Raw genomic sequence first — 15,728 nt, 5'->3', positions numbered from 1 at the left:
GCCACAGACAGCTCATCTATATTTATAAACACGACAGAGACTGAATGAATAAATTAAGGCGGCAGATGAAAAAGACACAAAATCACAAAAGAGGGAAATGGATTTACAGATCAAGATGAAGACACTCAAATTATAGGCCTACCGATACAGGTCCTCATATCCATGGAGGCCATGAATCCATCGAAACACAAGCAGCGATAGTCTCCAGGAATGTTGCTGCACTGGCCTCCGTCGCAGATGTCAGGAGTCTCCTCACACTCGTCGATATCTGACAGCACAGGCAGACGATTCAGTTTGCTACACGCAGCGACGCAGTAACATTTCTCCTTCATGCTGTCTTTTTACCTGCACAGGTCCTGAGGTCAGGCATAAGTGCGTATCCCTCACTGCAGCTGCACTCGTAGCTGCCCTCTGAGTTGGTACAGTGGGTCTCACAGCCTCCGTTCATTATGGTGCACTCATCAATATCTGCAATGAGAGGTCACAGCTATGAATGAAAACACACAGCCCATCTGTGTGTCTGTGTTATTCGGGCGTTTGGGTTTCTAAGTGATTAAAGTTCATCTTCTGCATAGTTTCATCGTTTCTGTTCTAGTTTTATTTTGTGCTTTTCAGTTCTGTTATCTTCTGATTGGTTCCTCTAGTTCTAGTTTTCTTCTTTCCTTTTGGCATTCCCATTCTCCTCCCGCAGTCCTTCCTTCGTGGAAGTCTTGTGTATTTCTTGTCCTCCTGTTCAGTTGTGTCTCTCTTCCTGTTTTATTTTGCTAAGTGTTTCGTGAGCTGAGTGTCGCTTCCTGTCATGTTTGGTTTGTTGTCTGCAGCTGTGTTCCCTACATGTTCCCTCATTACTCTTTGTATAAACTGTGTCAGTCTCCCTTTGCGCTCCCAGTCGCGTTTCTGTCCTGCAGGATAATCATTAAAGCTTGTCTCGGTTATTTCTGTCTGCTGCATCCACTCCGCAAATGACTGGACCCAAATTATTACACAGCCTTAAACGGTCTGGTTCTTATGTGGCACTTTTCTACTCTAGCTGAAGACTCGCAGCACTTTATACAACTTCTTCTTCTTCTTCGGTATACAGACTGGAGGATCAGCCGGGGAACGAACCCCAACCTCCTGATCAGTAGATGACCTCCTCTACCTCCTGAGCTCCCATCATCTTTGCTGTTGCAGGAGTCTTTCTTCTTCCAGGAGTCGAGCCTCGCTTTCACACACTCTCTAGTATGACTTTAGCTCTACTCACCAACGCAACCCTGTCGGTCCGGTGTGGCCTGGTAACCGGTGTCACAGGAGCACTGGTAAGTTCCCATCATGTTGACGCACTGGCCATTCTTGCACAAGTTGTCACTCAGCTGACACTCATTCACATCTGAACCAACAACAAAGTGCAGAGACTTTAAAATGATACAAAACTATTTTTTGTTAATTATTAAAGACCTCTCCGTCTCTCCGTCATGGCACTGGCAGTGTGATGTATGCCGCACCTTCGCAGGCCGATCCATCCATGCTGAGCGCGTGTCCAGGGGGACAATCACACTCGTAGCTCCCTTCTGTGTTCAGGCAGGTTCCTCCTTGACACAGCAATGGGTTTCTCTCACACTCATCAATGTCTGTGTGGCAATAAAAGTCAGCAGGATACAGAGGAAGTCAAAGGGAAATGTAAAAGCAGAGCCAAATATCGACTGGACTGACGTCACATTCAGTGTGGCGTCTCAAAACTCTCTGAGTGTGTTTCATACGTACCCATGCAGTTCTTCATCATCATGAAGCCGCTCTCATAGCCCTCAAAGCATTCACACTCAAAGCTGCCGGGTGTGTTGACACATGTACCGTGACCGCACAGGTCAGGAGAGATTCGGCACTCATCGATATCTGAAACACAAACACAAAACAAGTGCTCGCTGTGCGCTCGTTACAGGAGACGTGCCACTTAGCTGCGGTCTGCGCCCATCGTTCACACCTGTGCAGTTCCTCTCGTCGGAGGTGAGAGCGAATCCGTTGTTGCACCGACATCTGAAGCTGCCGATGGTATTCCTGCAGGTTCCGTAGGTGCACAGACCACGGAAAACCTTACACTCGTTCACATCTGAAAACAAACACAGATAACGTGAAGCGAAAGAACGTATGAAAGGTGAGCACATTCAGTAAGTGCAGAATGACCTTTGTAGAAGGGCCTGCCCGTCAGGATGTCTCCTCTGTTGGCAAAGCCATGTGCTCGGGGACAGATGGCTCTGTACTCAGGTGAGCCTGGTTTGGGACACTCCTCACAGTCAACACCCCAGGCAGCACCCACTGAACAGCAGCACATGTCCAGACGGTATCTCCCAGGCACCGGCTCGCCACACTCATCCTCATGCCACTTCAGGTAGCACTGCTCACTGCGCATGTCTAGAAAAATTGAAAATGAAAGTCATTTCTCCCAGAACTTTGGAAAAAAGGATAACATCATCGGCTGATGTCCTCTTACCCACACAGGTGCGCCCAGAGCTGTCCAAGGTGAGACCTTCGGCGCACTCGCAGCGGAACGAGCCCTGGGTGTTCACACAGCGGCCATTTTTGCATACTCCAGGGAACACCTCGCACTCGTTAATGTCTGCATGGTGGCAGAGTTTCAGAATCATTATTGCAAGGCCAAAAAAATGCGCACATTTGGAAGAAATCTGCAGGCACACGTTACAGGGACTAATTATTCCACAAAGGTCAGTTCTCAGTTAGACATCAGATGTTCTCACCTTCACAGACGAGGCCCTTCATACGAGCAAATCCTCGGGAACAAGCAGTATCTGAGAACCACGAGAACTCAAGATGTCATATAAAAGTATTTCTATGAAGCAGTAGTTTGGCTTATATTTGATGTAATTAACACCATCTATGAATCTACGGACCGATCTCGCAGGGTTCACACGGGCTGCCCCACGCAGCTCCCAGCGTGGAGCAACACTCAGACTTCAGCGTGGCTCCGTTGATGTTGACTTCACAGCGGTTGTCCTGAATCGTAAGCCAGCAAGTACTCTTCATGCTATCTGTAGAGCCAAAGAACAACAGAGAAGGCGTGAGTAAAGGATCCCGGTGAGAGTTACGGCTGTAACAGCGACAGCTTTGCTCTAAGAGCACACGGTGTCACGGTCTTTGAGTTTATTGAGGTTTTGTGGTTCATTATTTCAGATTTAGAGACAGATTCATATTCTAGTTTCAGTTAGGCTTCAGTTTAGTATTTTGTAGCACATCTGACTTTGTTATTCCAGGTTCCTGGTTGCTGTTCCGTTTGGTGTCCAGCCTGTTCCCGGTCCCAGTCTGTCGTGTCCTCGTGTCTGGGTCTACTGGGCTACTGACTGTCCTATGTTGGTAACAGTTTTAATAAATGTGAGCACCATGAGTGGAAGACACCCTACGATGAGCTGAAAGATTAACTTCACCCTCACGGTTTCCCGTCACCACCCCCTCCCCTCCCTTTCATTCTCTGTTTTTGTGTCCCATCCCAGTATTATTATTGACCCCCCGTATGGCCACCCTTATGAAAAAAGTCTGGAGGCGGCCCTGCTCGTGTCTCAGTTGTTTCCTGTTTTATTTTGATAGTCTCCTGCCTCGTGTGCTTTCCTTGTCTCAAAATGAGGGAACAGATCACAGCTGTGTTCCCACACGTGGCCGTTCCCTCATTTCCCTCTGTGTGTACATGTCTGCGTCTCCCTCTGTCTGTGTGAGTCTGTCGTCGTGTTTGCCTCTAAAGTTCTTTAGTTTGGATTTCCAGTTACGTTCATGTGTGGTGTTGTTTTGTTGTGAGGCCTCTGCAGCAAAGCTGCTCTGAGTTTTACTCTGAGTCTGTCGAGCCGTTTGTGCCTTTTCCTTCCTGCCTCACAGCTGAACCTGACACAAGGTCAGTAAACATAAAACCACCAAAAACTACTTTTCATCCTCCATCCTCCACGGGGCGGGCTCTCAACATAGGAAGCAGAAATGAACTCAGCCAGAGGAACCAGAGACAAACACAACCGGCTCATGTACTATGCATGAGTATTCATTCAATGACTCATTTACCCTTCCAGCTGTAGCATGTAGCTTCTTCAGAGCGATTTCCAAAAACGAATAAAACCTCTTAAAAAAGTCTGGCACAGCATTTTAAATCTGTGGCAGATTTCTCTGAGGTAAAGCAGAGAATCAAGGCCACGCAAGCAAGTATTTATCTAAAAGCTTTGCGTGTTGCTTTGTCTGTGAGATCATCTGAGGATGATAATCCTCCTGGATCGCTCCTGAAAACCTGAAACCTCAGTGTTTGTTTACAAGAGTGGAGAGCGGACGTGGACTAAAATCACTCGAAGGAAAAGACTCTTGCAAGAAATGATTTGTGTAATCGTCTCACACAAGCTGTGTCTCGGACCCCGCAGTGCTTCCTTAATTTGCACTGACCATTGAGGAGGAGGAGTATCTTACCCACACAGATGGTGTTGGTGGAGTCCAGCTTGCTGCCGTGGGTGCACTCGCAGTGGAAGGACCCAGCCACGTTACGACACGCGCCATTGATGCACGGGCTGGACTCACACTCGTTGATATCTGAAACACAGGCGAGCGCACACCTGAGGTCAGAGCTGATTCCAATTCATCATCATTGTTTGACACACACACAACAGACTGTTATCAGGTGTGTGTGTGTGTGTGCTCACCTTCACAGGTCTCTGATTCAGGCTTGAAAACAAAGCCTTTAGGACAGAAGCATGTGTAGGAGCCAGGAGTGTTTCTGCACTGGCCGTTGTCACAGAGCAGACGGTTCACCAGACACTCGTTGATGTCTGCCAGAGAGAGGAAACAGAGTCACTGAGTCACAACAGGAATAATGCAAAGAAACTTGTATTTAGAAGTATAAACATGCAAACCATCAGAACCTTGTAATGTTCACCCTCTGACATGTACCAGCTGAGCTAACGTTAGCTGCTCTAGCTTTGTAGACCTGTCAGTATCGTAGAGAACTGAACATTTGCAACTGCAGCAGCTTATATGAGTCAAAAACATTCATGTTTGTGCTGTTTTTTGACATTTTCATGTATCTAACTACTGAAACTACAAATGTAGAAACTATGTGGTCAAAAAACGATGCAATCCTCTTGGCTCACACCGAAAGCACAGCTAACTCTGAAAAGCACAGTCATGAACCGCTTCAGAGCGACTCACCAACACAGTTCTTGCCGCTGGTGTCAGACTCGTAGCCAGCGTTGCAGATGCAACGGTAGCTTCCCCTGAGGTTCTCACAAATGCCGTTCTGGCAGATATCCGGGTCCAAGGCGCACTCATTAATATCTGGGAAAGATTATATTTTATTCAGAAGATGTTGAAGATTTTTTTAGCGACACTGTGGTTACTTTCAAACTTCCTGCTCACCCCTGCCATCAGCTGTGATGCCAATACCACTGCTGCACACGGCCTGGAACTCAGCTGGGCAGAAATAAAGGATGTGATGAAAATTAGATTTGTGTGAGCTGAATGTTTGGCTTAGGGTAAAGTTATCATTTTCAGACCATAACTGTTAATCAAGTGTAAGATGAACCAAGGACGGTACCTGAGTTTCTGGCGGGACAGGGTTGGCAAGGCTCCCCAAAGCCATGTTCTGGATTGGCACAGCAGCACTCCGACTTGGTCACTGCACCTGGGAACGGGCGTGAGCACGTGCCCATCTTGATAGCACCGTAGCAGGTAGTCCGCATGTGTGTGTCCACACACACTCGACCATCCACATCGACAGCCAGGCCTGGTGGGCACTCGCAGCGGAAGGAGCCCTCAGAGTTGATGCAGCGGCCGTTCATGCAAATGCCAGGTGTCTGACACTCATCGATATCTGACAGAGACGGTGTGCATGCATCACATCGAGTCACGCTCAGTTTATCACACAAGACTATAAAAACCAGAATTACAACGGGTTTCCTCCAGAAATCACCGGATTTTTCTTAGTGATTCATTATTTGCATCACAGCTACTTCAGATGTTCTTTCAGTGCATCTAAAGTTATTTTGTTTTTATTTAGTTTTATTCAAAATTATTATACAGCGATGAAAAAGAATAAAATATGTTGGTTTTGTTTGATGTTTGGGACTATAGTTAAAAATCTTGTTGAATTCTGGTGGCGATAAAGTGGTAATAAACTCTCAGAGTCTGCAGGTACATAAAGACAGAATGAGGTCACTCAGAGTTTAGATGATCTCGTTTAGCCGTGTGTGTTTTGGACGTGCGAGCGCTCTCTGTATTATGGTATGATCGTCATGGGAATGGCGGCTCCTCTTGAATGTTGAAGACAAAATCTCTCGACAGAGATTCAGAAATTCATCAATCTTTCTTTTTCTGGGCTCTGCATAAAAGCATTTTGGGGGAAGCCTCAAATACTCTGACTACTGAAGCAAAACTTCAAACGGTCAACGGGGAATCTGCAGAATTTCAAACAACACCAAATCCGTCATCGCTGTTTCGAAGCAGAACGTCTTTGGCTGACTTTTAGTCTGCGTTTGTACTTAATAAATCGGCATACCGGTGCAGTAGCGCCCGTTGGGTGCAAGTGCAAAGCCAGGCTTGCAGATGCACTTAAAGCTGCCGTCCTCGTTGATGCACATGCCGTTCAGACACATGTTGGTGGTGGCACATTCATCGTGATCTAGAGTGGACCAAGAGGAAACGTTCAGAGAGCTGCTGGCTTATGTGAGCTTCAGCCTTCTCTGGTTTTGCTCCTTACCAATGCAGTTCTTTCCATCAGGGGTGAGCTCAAAGCCAGCATTACAGATGCACTGAAAGCTTCCTTCAGTGTTGACGCAGCGGCCATTACGACACATCACTCCATTCACAATACACTCATCGATATCTTAAAAAAGAGAAGAAAGACGGCTCCTTAAATGGTCTCCGAAACTAAAAAAGTTCTTAGAATGAAAGGAAAACACAGATTTTATGATATGACATTGTTTTCGCAGACATACCAATGCAGGCCTGTTTTGTGGGGGTTCCCTGGTACCCCTCGTGGCACTTGCAGTGGTATGATCCATCTGTGTTGACGCAGTCTCCATTGACACATGGATTACTCACACATTCATCCACATCTGGAGCAGAAAAATAAGAGCACATAAAAGGTCAGAATAAATGGATTTAACTCTCAAACACGAACACCACGCTTCACATTTCAGACCCACGTTTGAATCAAGTTCCTTAGACTGGCAGAAGATGGCAGTGCAGTGCATGCAGTTAACTGTGGCGCTGCATGTACCCTCCACAATATGCAGTGTTTCTTACCAATGCACTCCCCACGAACATCCTGTTTGTAGCCCATGTTGCACTCGCAGCGGTAGCTTGTAGGTGTTGGGATGCACCGTCCGTTCAGACACAGGTTGGTAAAGTGTTTGCACACGTCCACCGTTTCATTCACAGTAACAGTGCCTGAGAAGACAAAACAGGCCTGTAAAGCAGACAGCACAAACACAAAGTCTGTCTGGGTTAGTCTCCCACAGAGCTTCATCTAAATCTCATTTAAAAGAATCATTCAGATCCACAGTGGGACAGACTTATGTGCTGGACGGTTCCTCCGTTGTTTCCAAACGTTCCTCCTCCGTTGTTTCCAAACGTTCCTCCTCCGTTGCCGATCCCTCCATTACCGTTGCCGTTGGGGAACTTGAATCCATAGGGGTAGTGTCCATTGTGGTGTTGAGAGAAACCGTGTACTTGAGGAACGCCCACAATACACAGACGCCTGAACTCATCTACAAGACAAAACAGAGCACAGACTAGTGGATCCCAACAACTGTTTGATTCAGAGAGCCAAGAAAAACCATTTAGGTGGATTATTACAGCGATTTGGACTGAAAGTGCTCGAATCAGCCGGACTGCTTAAAGCTGGAGTGGATCCACCTGAAATATCCGCTTCCTTCAGCTGCAGTGAGGCCATCGAGTAAATTAATTTACTGGTTTGAGATTTACAGAAACTGACTAAGTAATATGATGAAAGCAACATGCACATAATAGACATGCAGCTATGTATGCACACGTGCTTTTTAACAGTTAACATGGACAAATGTAATCCTCTTAGTTTGGGAAGTGACGATAAATCAAAACACACAAGCCAAAGTTTAACGGTGGAAGAGAGCGAGCACTCTGTAACAGATGAGTTTGGGTCACATGATCTCATCCATCTTGAGCAGGGGGATGATGGGTAATTATCTCCACATAAATCCTTTCCATGCTTCTTTGTTTGCTCTTTGTTCATGACATCATGCTCATCAGCCTAAGTGGATGATGCTGTTGCCTCTATGTCACGAGCTGCAACACAAACTCAAAACAGCCTCACGTTTACAGCGTTGGCGTTGTTTAGTTCGACTCTGCTGAACTCGTTTCACTTGTGCTCTCGCAGCTTTTTAAAATCTCATTTTGTCTAAAGAAAAGAAGAAGGTGCTGAATGGGTTTTCCTGATTTTAATCTCACATGTATCTCACAGAATGAGCCAACAAGTATTTTTTATTATCAGGTTCTCCTAAAAACTCTCTAAGAAGCGTTGCCAACATGGTGTAGCTGAAGTACAGACAGATATTTAAAAGTAGAATGGGAGGCAGAGCCTTCAGCTTCCGGACCACAGCTCCCAGTTTGGATTTGGGAGACAGACGCCCTCTCTACTTTTATGATGAGGCTTCAAACTTTCCTTTTCTAAAGCTTACAGTCAGAACTGGAGCAGGTGACCTTAGTTATGCTGCAACAGGCGGCTGCTGGGGGATTCCCATGATGCACTGGGTGTTTCTTTATCAGTCAGCTTTGTGTTTACACAGCTCTGCATTTAATCAGTAGTTATTATTATTGTCTGGATCGTTTACACAGCGTGTCTTTTGTCCTGTCCCCTCACATCCAACCAGTCACAGCGATTTTATTTCAATTCAACTTTATTTATACTGCGCCAAATCACAACAACAGTCGCCTCAAGGCGCTTTCTATTGTAAAGTAGACCCTACAATAATACATACAGAGAAAAACCCAACAATCATATGAGCAAGCACTTTGGCAACAGTGGGAAGGAAGAAACCTCAGGAAGGGGCGGGGCCATCTGAGAGAAGGAAGACAGGATGGCTGCCCCTCCCTGGGAGCACCTTAAGGTGACAGTGTTGTGTCGGTGCTATATGAATACAATGGAAATGAGCTGAACTAAACCATGAGAGATGTGTCCTCTTTCCTGTGTGTCACATATACTCACCAGACCCTCTGACGGGGCACATCTCAGGGATCTGCCCTAAAGCCCAGCATCGTCCTGTCTCACAGCAACACTGCATCTTGGTGTACTGACCAGTCAGATCTGCAGCACAGCGACCGTTTGCCAGAGCAGAGAAACAGGTTCCCACACGCTGATCTGAAGAAGAAGAATATCAGGTATATAGCTGAAAATACAGTAACAACTAAGACTTAAAGACTTCATGCAAACAGGACAGCAAAACAAAGCTTTGTCGCCACTCGCCAGCCGCTGAGTTACGATTTAAAAAATTCAAATCAACACAAGTTTAGGTCAGAAGGCTGTGCTGCCCTCTGTGTGGTGCCTGGGAGGAAGTTTCTTTATAGGTTAGCAGTGGGAAAGGTTGCCTGGGCTTTCAACTAACAGCAGGCATCTGAAGGGCCTCCAGAAAAGAGGTCTTATTTGTTACAGTCGGCCAGGTCAGGGTCAGTGGGGCAGGACGTGGGGCGGGGGCTCAATGAGCGTATGTAAGGAGGTGACTGAGGGGGAAACAAAAACCAAAAGGCAGAAAAAAATCAAGGCAAAGTGGCAGAGAGATTGTGCATTTTTATCTTTCTATAAACTGAAAGACATATGAAAGAGATGTTTAAGTGCAGAGAGGAAGGAGCAGAAAAGGAAAAACTAGGGAGCAGGGTGGGGGTCAGGGGGTGAGGGAGGAGCGCAAGTCGATTAACTCACTAATGAGCCAGCAGTCTGGAATTAATCAGTTCCATGTGGCGTAATTCTTGCCAGTTAGACAGAACATGCGGTGCTGCGTCTGCGAGCACACATACAGTGCAGCACGCAGACTCATGTTTACAGCAGCACAGAGGTATACCTTCCATACATATTCACAAACATATGCTTTCCACACATGCAAGTACACAGTGTACGCAATCAACTCCACAGACTATAAGATCCAGAAGGTACGACTGAGCTTTAGGCACGGTGGAGGACAAAGGGAACGGGGAGGGGAGGTGCTGATGAGGATGGTGATGACTTCAATTGGATCCAGATGTTGGTTTGCTCACTAGTGTTGCTCCAGTGCACAAGCATATGCTTTCATTTGGTGAGGTGTTTTTACAGACTGACTGACTGGACAGGTCTTCTTTTCTTTTTTTCTTCCAAACTTTCACTGTGTGACGGAGCATTAGGCTCTGATTACTGTCAGGGGCCCCAATAGGTCCCAGTGGTCTACTTCATCACAGCACAGCGCATCCAGCAGAGACGAGAACAAACATCCTGCTTCTAAAACACCAGAGCGAGCGAGCAAACAGTATGCCCTATAAAAATGATTCACTCCTGTGAATTTACTCTAAACACAAAAAACCAAAGAGATCATGTATGGAGCTGAGAGTCAAACAGTCACATGTTGAGGAAACAAGCTGAGACTGTCTTTTGTTTTTAAGCCCAGTTTTGTGGATTTGCGATCAGTGGTTTGAAACATCCAGCTCAGATTGGTTGGTATAGGTTTACTGATCTCCCCTTGGTTTCCTCTCCATCTGTGCAGACAGCAAAGGTTTAGGGGAAAGGATGTACAGGAGCAAGACCAACATCAAACCACAACCCACAGAAGTAAGGCACAGGACATGGATGTCAGAGAGATGTAATGGGAAAAATGGAGGAGGATGGGAGTGTGAGAGTATTCCAGTTTGGGGATTTAAAGGTTCGTTTTTTTAAAAAGGAGACAGAATAAGAGAAATGTTCCACTTATAGATGAAAATGAGCACCGCTCCAGAGTAAACAGCAAGACTTTCTATTGTAAATCACTGAGCTGCTAGCTGAGGGAACGAGCTTTAGTGCGAGCCATGCTTCAGGCAGGAGAAAGATGGAGTGAGAAAGACGGAATAAAGTGAGAGAATAATGTATGACTTTAGGGGAAAGGAGAATAACGGGGCTGAAAGTGATAAAGGGAGAAAAATGGACTCGTATAAAGACAAACAGATGGAGAACGACTGAATCCGGTGACTGGAGCACCGAGTCAGTGTAACACAAACATACCACAGACACATGCACGATCCCTTCTTCATGTACTCTCACATTCCTGCCGGGAGTGACTAATACGCTGACCGATCGATCTAAAGAGACCAAATTTCTCTTTGAGTGATGGAGGTCGTTAGCACACGTATTGATTAGGTTTGGAAACGGGGTGTGAAGTCATGCAGGGACGTACATTTTCAATCCTCAGTACTGACTTTAGAGCTGACAGCTTTTGTTTGAATGTCTTTCCTCTTTGTTTTTTCACCATGCTCAACAATCCACTACATGACTGCGGACTCTCTACCTGTGACATCAGCCCCCGCTCTGTGTATGCGCTGCATGGATGCACACATCTGCACATCTGGGCGTGGCTATTCTTGACATTTTCACACTAAGCTCCACTTTTTCCAAAACAAAGTCAGCGAGCCAAATACCTTCCACGGATGATGGATGACATATGTGAAACTAGGAAATAACTTAAATATTAAATTTAAGAAAGCACGATGGCAGCAAAGAGAGGCTGCTTGGCCCGCTGATGTTTAAAATTGTCAAACACGCTGACAGTGAGTCGTCCGTTTTGGAGCAAAATCTTGAAATGACGTATTAATGCCTGGCTGTGTTTCACTGTAGCTCCATATGGGGGGAGGATTGTCGGGAAGTCCATATGGGAAAGCAACAGAAAATGTGTTTATATTAACTTTGTACTCGCTTATACTTTTTATTTAATCATGAGAGCGCCCCTGTTTGCAGTTTTGTCACATCATCACACCCTGATTCTTAAAATTATGTTGCATAGAGGGGCCACGTTCACAAGTAAATCATATTAAGAGACACGTAAGTCTTATGAGAATATAAATATCAACTATCCCTTTGCATTTTTGCTATTTCTCTTCCATACGGTCTCCATTAACACCTGGCAGAGTCTGACTAGACATGTCAGTTTGGTATGGACTGTATGTGAGTCACTGTGTGTGAATGAGTCACAGGGAGGCTAACATTAGAGCAGATTAATGCTGTCAAGGACAAATAATGTGTGTAAGTTTGTTTTCCCGCACATGGCGACCACAGGTCTGCCGGTCAGCTCGATTCACCAGAACTCCACTCACAGGAAGCGGCGAAGGAGGGAGGGAGGTTACCAGCCAGATGTGGAGCTCTTAGCGAGCCAGGGGGCGAGGAAGTGCACAACTGACAGAGACAGAAACGTCGAAACTGTTTATGTGTGTGTGACTCACCCACACATCTGGAGCCATCTGTGCTGGAGATGTAGCCTCGTGGGCAGGTGCAGACGTAGCTACCGGCGGTGTTGGTGCATTCTCCTCCGTCACACACACCGGGAACGGTGCTGCATTCGTCGATGTCTGAAACAGGCCGTTACATCATAAATACCTCCGTTCATCTGATCATGGAGCACATCTGTTGATGTTCAAATGTTCAGTTCTTTGTTAGGATGCAGTAGCATGCTGCAGTAAAAGTTTATTACACTGGAGCAAGAGTTTCTCCCTCGGGGGAAACTGAAGGAAACCAAATGGATCTGCAGCCTGACAAAGTGGAATTACTTCACTTCTGGTTTGTTCTGTTCTGGCTAAAACTCGGGCTCATCCGCCAAACGTGTAAATAGCAGGAACAATCACCCAGTAAACCACACGGCTCGGAGAAGGAAAGCACATCCGCGCTGACTAATGCATCAAGGTAACATCAAAACAACCAATCAGATTACAAAAATATCAAACAAACAGAAGAAACTAAGAAAAACAATCACAGGCTGGGAACGGGAAATGTCCAGACTAAAACAGAACCTTTTCGTGCACTCCTCCTTCGCTCTTACATTTAGTGTCTTGGCCATAGTTAAGCAGAAAAAGCTGATAGAAAATGAAACCCCATTGGTGGACAGCCTGCAGTGCCACCCGAGCCTCCAGCGTGGTTGCCAATAAGTGAGTATAAAATTTAAACATGGACGAAATAAGCAAAGAGAATAAATTCATGCACAGGTAATCGTTTCCTTTAAAAGGAGTCCTGTTGTGTAATGAAAAAAAGAAATAAACAGTATGGGGTAAATGTAGTAACCACAGTTGCTTTCAATCTATAAATTACGACTAGACTTGAGGCTAAATTCAGAACAGGATAAAGGTCTTAAGCCAAACGTACCACAGCGTGACTCAGACATTATGCTGGTCTGAGAGTATCGAGGTACGGGCAGCGTCGACCTCAAGTTGTATTATTCTGTGAGAGAGGTCCTTGTTGCTCCATGATCAAGGAACCCAAAGTTTTATGGTGTGTTACGCTTATTTATCCATATATGTAATTACTGCGCCACTGCCAGGTATAATTACAGCATCAGTGCAGCGCACAGCTCATGCGGTAATGCACAAGTGAGTGTGCTGAATGCGATCAGCTAGAAAAGTGAAAAGCGTGGTGTAAGTGTTTGTCTGTGCAGGAGTGAAGAGTGTGTAACTTAAATCCACGTGTCCTTTGTCTTTATGTGCCTGCATCTTAGTGTGCAGTAACACCTGGAGCTACAGGCTGTTCTCCCCCCGCTGACAGCAGTGGCAGAAGGCCTAGGTGAGGCTGTAAAAGCCCAGGCAAATAAACCTTACGTCAGCAACAGCAACAGCAAGCCAGACATTACTCCACGCAGAAACAGCGCTTGAGGGACTGCCTGTGTGTGTGAAAGGAAATGTGTGTCACCTGAATAAATGTCTGCAAACAACCATCGAGTCTGCTACGCGTGCACGACTGTGTGTACGTAACATTCATGTATTTGGGAAAAACTCCCACATACATGTAGATAAGCTAGCGTGTAATGTATTCATTTTTTAGATCTAATTGCAACTTTTATATGTGAAAAACAGAGTAAATGCATGAGCATCTGAACGTAAGGGCAACAGTGAGGTCTGTGTGCAGTGATTATGTCTCCCAGATGCTGTTAAGTGTTTCTTTGTTCAGCACTAACAGCTGGTTTTGAGCCAAAGCCTTTCCACTGTATTTATGGAAGAAAAATGAAAGGCGAGGCAGAAACAGGGTAAGGAGGGTAAAAAGCAGAGGCTGTTAAGCAGACCGAGCTAAAAAAACAACAGGTGCCCCGTTGGGTTCAGGTATGATCAGACACCCATGACATCTTAACTGCTCCAAAACCCGACTACTCTAACAATGAAAGCTCTCATTGTGGCCGCTTGTTCATTAGCTAGCAGCGTATTTCAATAAAAAGCCTTCCCAAAGGATCTGGTCTGATTGTGAGGGAGATTTCACTAAACACGGGTTTCCTGCGAATCCGTGACTTAACGTACACGCCACAATTGTTCTTTTGTTTTTTACAAGCTTTGCAAACACTAAACTCTTTCTCCTTCACTCTGCATGAGTCAAATAAACAAATGGCAATATAAATAATGAAATCAACAAAACAGCACGAGGGCTCAACTCATTTTTCAACCAAATTTCAAAATAATTCAATAATAAGACCAAACACGTTTCCCACGCCACGCCTTATTTCAGCTTTTTTCTGAAGATAAAACCAATTTCATTGCTGTCACCTGCTGTTATTATGATCATACCTACTCATATTTTGTTACTGCTTAAGTCCCAAAGGATCCCAAAGTCTTAGCCAGACTGTTGCCAGAGAGGCAGCCGGCTGGTTTCACAATAAACGTGTGGTCAGGCCACATCAACGAGTGGTTTGAGTAATCAGATCACATTGCGTCTTGGTGGTCATCTATGCTTTCTATGATCTGATTGCCCAAGAGCAATTTTAAAATGGGAAATATTTGGTGGGAACTCTTGTGGTGCTTTGACCAGTACTAAGGAAATAATGTCATCCCACAGTCCACACACAGCTCCTTTTCTCTCTTCTCATTGCTTCGATGTGTTCATGCTGCAGATGTCAATAAAGTTGTGGTTGTGAAACTTCAGCATCTGGTTCAAGGCTCCAGCCAGAAGTACAGAGGATGAGCGAGTATAAAAGGAGTAACATTTCTAACCAGCAGGTAGTTTCACATGTTTCAAACAGCTCAACAAATATCACAAATAATACAAAACATACAAACTGTTTCTGTGCAGTTGGGCCCACAACAAGCTAAAGGTACAGAAGCTAGCAAGAACTAAATGTAAGTGTGTGACACATTCGCTCTCAGACAGGGAGCAACAAAAGGAAATATAAAGATTAGATCATAAAGGTTGGAACAAATCAGATCTATGCATGCTGTGTTGGTAAAGTTGTGTGTTTCTTGTTATTGCATAGACTAAACAAAAACAAATGTAACTTTAATAATTTGGTGTTGTTCAGTGGTGGCATGAAGATACTAGACAGCTTAGTGTAGTTACATGCACGCTAAACTTGTTAGTTTGTAGCAATAAGATTAGATAAGATGGATCTTTATTGTCACTTTTACCAGAACAATGAAACACAGTTTGGCAGCTCTCCATTGGCAACTTGTCGGTTTTTACATTTGCATACTTCGAATAAGAGAAAAGATAAATAAAGATAAAATAAGTGGGGTTAGGGTTACCTAACCCTACAATACCTAACTAATACCTAACCCTAACCATA

At 45.2% G+C, this 15,728-nt stretch overlaps 1 protein-coding gene across 2 annotated transcripts in view; it reads right to left on the bottom strand.

Annotated features, from left to right (window-relative positions):
• Positions 1 to 15,728, bottom strand: part of fbn2b (fibrillin 2b) — a 66,021-nt gene that overhangs the window by 15,948 nt on the left and 34,345 nt on the right. For both annotated transcript variants that reach the window (XM_031745821.2, XM_039606979.1), the window contains exons 9-30: positions 12,421 to 12,546; positions 9,197 to 9,349; positions 7,527 to 7,721; positions 7,258 to 7,401; positions 6,948 to 7,067; positions 6,710 to 6,835; positions 6,509 to 6,631; positions 5,549 to 5,824; positions 5,371 to 5,424; positions 5,164 to 5,289; positions 4,659 to 4,784; positions 4,429 to 4,548; positions 2,886 to 3,023; positions 2,733 to 2,783; positions 2,468 to 2,593; positions 2,161 to 2,388; positions 1,961 to 2,086; positions 1,744 to 1,872; positions 1,485 to 1,610; positions 1,244 to 1,369; positions 346 to 468; positions 143 to 268 (exon numbers count right to left, since the gene is read on the bottom strand). In XM_031745821.2, coding sequence (XP_031601681.2) covers positions 143 to 268; positions 346 to 468; positions 1,244 to 1,369; positions 1,485 to 1,610; positions 1,744 to 1,872; positions 1,961 to 2,086; positions 2,161 to 2,388; positions 2,468 to 2,593; positions 2,733 to 2,783; positions 2,886 to 3,023; positions 4,429 to 4,548; positions 4,659 to 4,784; positions 5,164 to 5,289; positions 5,371 to 5,424; positions 5,549 to 5,824; positions 6,509 to 6,631; positions 6,710 to 6,835; positions 6,948 to 7,067; positions 7,258 to 7,401; positions 7,527 to 7,721; positions 9,197 to 9,349; positions 12,421 to 12,546 — 2,988 coding nt within the window. The remainder of the gene's footprint in view (positions 1 to 142; positions 269 to 345; positions 469 to 1,243; positions 1,370 to 1,484; positions 1,611 to 1,743; positions 1,873 to 1,960; positions 2,087 to 2,160; positions 2,389 to 2,467; positions 2,594 to 2,732; positions 2,784 to 2,885; positions 3,024 to 4,428; positions 4,549 to 4,658; positions 4,785 to 5,163; positions 5,290 to 5,370; positions 5,425 to 5,548; positions 5,825 to 6,508; positions 6,632 to 6,709; positions 6,836 to 6,947; positions 7,068 to 7,257; positions 7,402 to 7,526; positions 7,722 to 9,196; positions 9,350 to 12,420; positions 12,547 to 15,728) is intronic.

The sequence above is a fragment of the Oreochromis aureus genome, linkage group 23, assembly GCF_013358895.1.
Source record: "Oreochromis aureus strain Israel breed Guangdong linkage group 23, ZZ_aureus, whole genome shotgun sequence".
NCBI lineage: Eukaryota > Metazoa > Chordata > Actinopteri > Cichliformes > Cichlidae > Oreochromis > Oreochromis aureus.
This window is presented reverse-complemented; position numbering and strand designations above follow the sequence as displayed.